General features: G+C 39.6%; 1 gene segment (V, D, J or C); it reads right to left on the bottom strand.

Annotated features, from left to right (window-relative positions):
• Positions 1-4,108: 4,108 nt before the first annotated feature.
• LOC137101412 (Ig kappa-b4 chain C region-like) lies at positions 4,109-5,440 on the bottom strand. The segment is given in 3 exon segments: positions 4,109-4,563; positions 5,245-5,365; positions 5,417-5,440. Coding segments are annotated over 3 exon segments (474 nt in total).
• Positions 5,441-7,721: the final 2,281 nt, after the last annotated feature.

Genomic DNA, 7,721 nt, shown 5'->3' on the forward strand with positions numbered 1-7,721 from the left:
CCAGTCTGGTTCCTCCACCGAACGTGTACCACAGTGATACAAAGTGACTGAGTCGTCGTACAAAAACCTCTGACTGTACAGAGACACGGCTCTCTGACTTTGGAACAAACAAACTCAACAAAATGAGTCGTTGGTTGTAAACAGCTGATATGGAAATTGACAATAACTTCAAAATGACTTTAATTTTACATTAATAATTAACAATTCAGGAAAATGGGAATTAAATGTTTTACTATATATGATAATAAAAAAAACACAATTTTTATTGTTTGTAATTATTACAAATAAGACAAAAGATGTTTTCACAAAACTCATAATTATAATAATAAAAAGATAATAAATAGCCAAAATAAATAGAAACTCGACAATCCACTGATAATCAGCCTGATCAGATTGATCCAAGTCCCTGTTGGAGTCAGTGTGATCATTTCCATAGAGCCACTTTGCATCAGCAGCACCATGCTCCAGTGCTCTGGGAGAGTTTATAGTCCTGAGAGTTGAACACTGGATGACTGACAGCTGTCCTTCATGACAACAGAAGACACAGAAATCCTCCTCATCAAAAACATGACTCTGATCTCCGTCCTCATCTGGACTCTGCTCTGCTGCTGCTTCACAGGTAAAGTCCAGAGAATCCAACTCCTCTCCTCTATCAACATCCGTCCCTCTGAAATGAAGCCCACAAAACCATGATGCTGCTTTCTGTTTGTGTCTCTGTGTCCTCAGAGTCCAGAGGTCAGGTCACAGTGACTCAGCCTGGAGCAGTGAGCTCTGCTCTGGGAGGAACCACAACCATCAACTGTAAAACCAGTCAGAATGTGTATAGTGGGAACCGTTTAGCCTGGTACCAACAGAAAGATGGAGAACGTCCCAAACTGCTCTTTTATTATGTTAACAGCCGAGTGCCAGGGACTCCAAGTCGTTTTACAGATGGTGGATCAAACTCTGACTTCACTCTGACCATCAGTGGAGTCCAGACTGAAGATGCAGCAGTTTACTACTGTCAGAGTTATCACTACATCAACAGTCAGAATGTGTTCACACAGTGAAAAAGCATCGTACAAAAACCTCCCTCAGTCAGACTGAACAGAAACTGAACTGATGCTGCAGCTGGAAGCGACTGCAGAGACTGATACAGTTCACTGAATGTACACAAACACCAGTTGATGGTTAAAATCGAGATCATTCACTGTGTCTGTTATGCTGAACATCAGTGTGTAACATCTTTACAAAGACTCATTTATGACCATGTTACTTGATAATATTTTATAATATTCTATAATTATTAAATCTTGATGACTCCACACTGTAGGGACTGATGCAATTCACTGAACACACACACACACACACACACACTTTAGCAAAACACTAAATAATTTCTCCATCTCAGCTTCTAATCGTCTATTTAAACCAAAAAAATCATCATAGTTCCATATTTTCAAAAGGGCAAAATGGCTGTTTAAGTGACTCGGCTTTAAACGTTTTCAGCTAAATATAACTGAACAAAACCATGAAGACAAAGATCAGCATCAGAACCCTTGATGAGTGAAGACAGTCCAAAGATAAACATCACATCCCTGAAATCCTACAAAACTTCATCTTTGTTAACATATGAACTAAATTCAGAATCAGTTTGGATCATAAAAAGTCAAAGATCAGTGACTTCATTTGTTAATATAAATAACTAAAAATCACCGTAACAAACTGTACAATCACACATTTTCTCTAATATTTGATTGGAAAAGTAAAATATAAACAGATTCAAAGATCATTTGGAAACAGCTGTAAACAAAACTATGTGTCCACATTGTCCATGTACTTGTTGTGGAGTGTGACGTCCTCTGACCTCTGTGCTTTAACTTGTTTGCTCTTCTTTCACAGTTACATGTAACTGGTGGTGTTTGTCTCAAAGGCAAAGAAAGTAAAAGACACTGAAAACACACTTGAAGAATTTATAGACAGAACATAAAGTGTGAAATAAGAGACGTGTGTAAGTCAGTTAAAAACTCCTAAAGGATCCACATTAAAGGCCTGGAGAGAGTCTTACAGAAAGGACTGAGGTGGAAACTTCTCTTTTGGTTGAAAGCACTGCTGCACTGATGGGAAACCCCCTGATCCACTGAGGACAGTTCCAGCTGAGTGACTGTGTGTGTTTGCATATGTGTCCTGCCTCTGTCTCCCAGCTGTTAAGAGACCAGTGTTGATCAGGGTCTGTCCAGGCCTTTCAGAGCCACTGACACGTCGGCAGCACAATGATGATGTCTCTGAGTCTACTGCTGTCCACCCTGGGGCTCCTTGTTCAGGGTGAGACTCTGTTGTGAAAACTTTGCTTCAGGATGAAACCAGGTTCACCACAATGATGTTCTGCTCTGATGGAGAAACACTGAAACAAGCAGCATTGACCTTCTTCCATCTATTGTCCATGTTAAACAAATGATCCTCTTCTGTTTGGATGCTGATCATCTTTGTCCAAGCTGGATTTGTCTCAATAACCCTTCTCCTCTTTTTCATGGTTTCCAGGTTCATCAGGACAAATCACCCTGACTCAGTCTCCTGGATCTCAGTCTGTTGTTCCAGGACAGTCTGTGTCCATCACATGTAAATCCAGTCAGAGTATTAGTAACTACCTGCACTGGTACCTTCAGAAACCTGGAGAAGCTCCTAGACTTCTTGTGAGATATGCTACAACTCGTCAGTCTGGAGTTTCTGATCGTTTCACTGGACGTGGATCTGATCCTGATTATACTCTGTCCATCAGTGGAGTTCAGACTGAAGATGCAGGAGTTTATTACTGTCAGCAGAGTTACAGCTCGTTCACACAGTGAAAAAACGTCGTACAAAAACCTCCCTGAGCTGAAGAGGAACTGATCTGACAACAACTGTAATGAAACACTAAAGGTTTTTACAGTAACACAGAATATAACAAGTCAAAGCACAAAATCACAGAAACAGATCATTTATTAAACTTCTTCAAATAAAAGCTGAGTTTTACCTGCTGTTAAACAGTCACTTGTACTGACTGTTTTCTGTAACAATGAGACCATGAAAAGTTGATTGAAATAATGACAGATCTGTCTTAATGTCTAATAAGTCAAATATCATAGTACATATTTAAATAAAAGTTTCTTTTAACTCCACACATAAATTTTTTTTTTTAATAAAATTTTTTTTCCTTTGAGGTTTAGTTTATCATTTATATTCAATGCACTTAAATGAACATATTAAAAAATCGAAATCATGATCTTGTTTAGTCTTTGTTCCCATCAATTGTGACCTTCTTGTCTATTTATCCACATATATACAGCACAATACTAATAACTGAGCACTATATCCACACACACACACACACACACACACACACACACACACACACACACAGCTTCATGAGGAATTGTGTTGGAATTGTCACATGTGTGTGTCAGACACAGGTTTATAGGTTTACAGTTACGTTTGCATCCCCCTACATCCCCCATGTAAGGAGACACAATCTGAACCTAAACCTACAGTAACATAGTAATAATGTACATTCAGCTGCTACAAATGGACTTTTTCCATCAGAAGCAACAAAAATGTCCATTCTTCATAAATTATTTAAAAACGAGCTTTAATTATTTCTGATGAAGGAACATTTGTACCAGCTGAATGTGCCGTAAATGATATGATGATGAAAAAAATGACTCGTTTTTCCATCTCACAATAGGAAAATGCAAACTTTTGCACCCAACTGTAGGACTTATTAATTGTCACGCAGTTGTCATTTAATTAGCATCACTCAGTCGGTATCATCAGTACCATGTGTCCACGTGTTGTTAAGAGTATTAAAACTTGAAAAATGTCTGATCTGATTAAAAACATTTGCATTTAATTTTGTCTGATTAATTGCAATTTAAACATTTGAATCAACTGACATCTCTACTAACGACCAAAGCTCTCAACTTGAGAACTCAAATAAAAGTGGAAGAGTTACAGTGTATAAACCTGTAAGGTCCATTGTTTATGTGGGTCTTACAGTTTTAACGGAGTGGAGTTTATCATGAGTGGATCTAATGAAACTATGAGCACAGAAACATGAGTTTATTTTCCATCAACACACATGAAAACTACAGACTGGATGAGCAGGTTTTTATTGGACTGAATCAATCAAAGTTACAACAAGCAACAAAACTAAGAGACAAAGACAGATACAGAGAGAGGGAGCAGAGTGACATCAGTAGCAGAGTCCCTGGAACACATGTCAGGACTGGGGACACTGGTCTCTCCTCAGTGTCTGTCTGACCGGAGTCTGGGAGCCCTGGGTGGCCTCACAGGTCACAGAGCCTGCATTCCTCCACTGGTCTGCAGGGATCCTCAGGGTGCTGCTCCAGCTGTAGCGTCCGTCCTTCTCCAGCACCCCGGGACTCCTGGTCTCCTCCCAGCTGCTGCCGCTGCTGCTGTCGTCCACCTTCCAGGACAGAGTCCAGTCTGAGGGGAAGCCCTTGTTGGCCAGACACATGAGTGAGACCTTGTCCTTCTGCTGCTCCTCGCTGGACGGGGACAGCACCGTCAGGCTGGGACGGACATCACCTACAGAAGGAGACACCAGTCAGTTAGAGGACAGAGACCACACAGTTGGACGCTTTTACTCTTTGAGAGTGGGTTTGGTCCTTGAAGGAGTTTCTGTCAGATGGTTGTTCTGCTCCACCAGTCACTGACTCACACATTGTTTCACTTCCCTTTAAGAAACCTCTCATGCAGATCAGGACAGAGACAAACATCAGACAGTTTGACCTGAAATATGTCCCATTAATCTTAACTCTACATTAGTTTCAAATATGTAGTGGAAACATGGAGACAGAAAAACACCATGTGACAACAATCAAATGTTCTTCATGTGGATTTCAATCCCAATCAAACACATCAAATGATTTCAAATCTACAGCAACAAATAACAAGAAATCCAATAAAGTCATTTTCAAACATCACTAGTTATCGTTACTCTGTTAGAATTTAGTGGAAACAAGTCACATGTAAAGATCAGAAAGCAGTTTTCAGTGTGGTGGATTAAAGTAGTTGAACTTTGACCCTGACAGGAACATGGAAAGATACGTTTAGTAAAACTGCTCTGAGTTCACCTCCATGATGAAGGTGGGGAATAAAAACACAAATACTGAATCTGTTCCAAAGAAAACCAGATCATTTCACCTGCTGCAACTATTTAAAACACGACTTCACAAGATTTGATTTAGTATTTGATCAGAAACTTACTTCCAACATCCAGTCTGGTTCCTCCACCGAACGTGAGCCACAGTGATACAAAGTGACTGAGTCGTCGTACAAAAACCTCTGACTGTACAGAGACACGACTCTCTGACTTTGTCCAACTGAACTAAAGCTGCAACATCTCAACATGTAACTTTACCATTAAAATCAGATTTACTGGTTTATCCACTGGTTTAAACATTGATATTTATCAAAACCAGTTTTTAAATTTCAGTTGCTAAAACAACGTTGTCTCTTAGTACAAAATATTTCCTTAACTACTGTGAAGTAACATGGAAACACAAATATAGAAAAGTTCCTGAAATCTAAGAGTTTTTAAACCTTTGACTTACTTCCAACATCCAGTCTGGTTCCTCCACCAAAAGTCCACCACAGTGATACAAAGTGACTGAGTCGTCGTACAAAAACCTCTGACTGTACAGAGACACGGCTCTCTGACTTTGGAACAAACAAACTCAACAAAATGAGTCATTGGTTGTAAACAGCTGATATGGAAATTGACAATAACCTAAAATGTCTTTAAATTTAAATTAATAATATAGGAAATTTCCTATATTGTTGTTTTACTACATGTGATCATTTTCAAATAAATGCAAAATTAAATTTTTAGTAATTATTATAAATGAGGAAAAGGATGTTTTTACAAAAGTCTAAAATACTAAAGAGATAATTCATAGACAAGATAATAATAATAAACAATTTGATCCACTGATAATCAGCCTGATCAGAATGATCCAAGTCCCTGTTGGAGTCAGTGTGATCATTTCCATAGAGCCACTTTGCATCAGCAGCACCATGCTCCAGTGCTCTGGGAGAGTTTATAGTCCTGAGAGTTGAACACTGGATGACTGACAGCTGTCCTTCATGACAACAGAAGACACAGAAATCCTCCTCATCAAAAACATGACTCTGATCTCCGTCCTCATCTGGACTCTCCTCTGCTGCTGCTTCACAGGTAAAGTCCAGAGAATCCAACTCCTCTCCTCTATCAACATCCGTCCCTCTGAAATGAAGCCCACAAAACCATGATGCTGCTTTCTGTTTGTGTCTCTGTGTCCTCAGAGTCCAGAGGTCAGGTCACAGTGACTCAGCCTGGAGCAGTGAGCTCTGCTCTGGGAGGAACCACAACCATCAGATGTAAAACCAGTCAGAATGTTGATAGTGGGAACCGTTTAGCCTGGTACCAACAGAAAGATGGAGAACGTCCTAAGCTCCTTATTTACTATGTCACCACTCGAGCATCAGGGATTCCAGATCGTTTTTCAGGCAGTGGATTAAACTCTGACTTCACTCTGACCATCAGTGGAGTCCAGACTGAAGATGCAGCAGTTTACTACTGTCAGAGTCATCACTACATCAACAGTCAGTGGTTGTTCACACAGTGAAAAAGCATCGTACAAAAACCTCCCTCAGTCAGACTGAACAGAAACTGAACTGATGCTGCAGCTGCAGTCACTTTTCCGTTCTTGCAGTCGTCACAGTAGGACTATTAAAGCACTACACAGAACTAAACCATCCATGTGTATGATATTAAAACTTTCCCACAGTATAACTGTGTTTCCTGTCAAGCATAAATGACACTTCTGTTTTAAGGTGATTGACAAAAGATTCCAATATTTCACTAACTGTCAGCTTAAAAAGTCATTCCTGTACATTAAGACCAGACTTCTTTGGACTGGTTCAGAATAATACACTCACTGACCCATAACACTCTTTACAATAATCACAACAGCAGTTTTTAGTAACATACCTCATACACATACCTCACAGTGTTTAGTTTTTAATCCACTATTCTGTTATCTGCTCAAAGTTATCCAGCATTTGGCAGCGATGCTATGCATGAAGGTATTTACAATAGCACTCAGCAGGTTACAGAGCTTGAACTCTTCAACTAGACTTTGATGGAGTAATGGTGACACCTGCTGGACACGGATTCATAGGAGACCTCAGTAACCATGGCAACAGACAGGCGTCTCTGCTGAATCATTAAAAAAGTGGACTTGTGGTCTAAAAGAGAAAACAACTGAGAACCTGCCAGAGGGACAAATATCTCAGACTCACCCCCATAATCAGATCTTTGTGATACGAAAAACGGTTCCCCTTTCAAGCACCGTGCACTCTCAGAGGGGGAGGGGGAGGACATATAATTGTCAATGGAGACACAAGATTTCCTATTAGACAAATATGAAGCAAATCCGTTTAATGCTGTGTTAATGCTTTTTAGTGCATCTATTAGCGGCTCATCTGATTTGTTGCATTATAATAATATCACCAACAATGTTGTTGTGGGGCAACAGCTTTTACTTCATTGGAAGACACCTAGATGAGAACTGGAAGATTTCTTACTTGGTAAAACGACAATGTAAAACAGTGAACCATGCATGTAACATATGTTACACAGACATGGAAACAATTTAAGCTAATATTTTTTTATTAGTAAATTGTAATATCAGTTATTGCTC

Source organism: Channa argus, chromosome 1, assembly GCF_033026475.1.
Source record: "Channa argus isolate prfri chromosome 1, Channa argus male v1.0, whole genome shotgun sequence".
Classification (NCBI taxonomy): domain Eukaryota; kingdom Metazoa; phylum Chordata; class Actinopteri; order Anabantiformes; family Channidae; genus Channa; species Channa argus.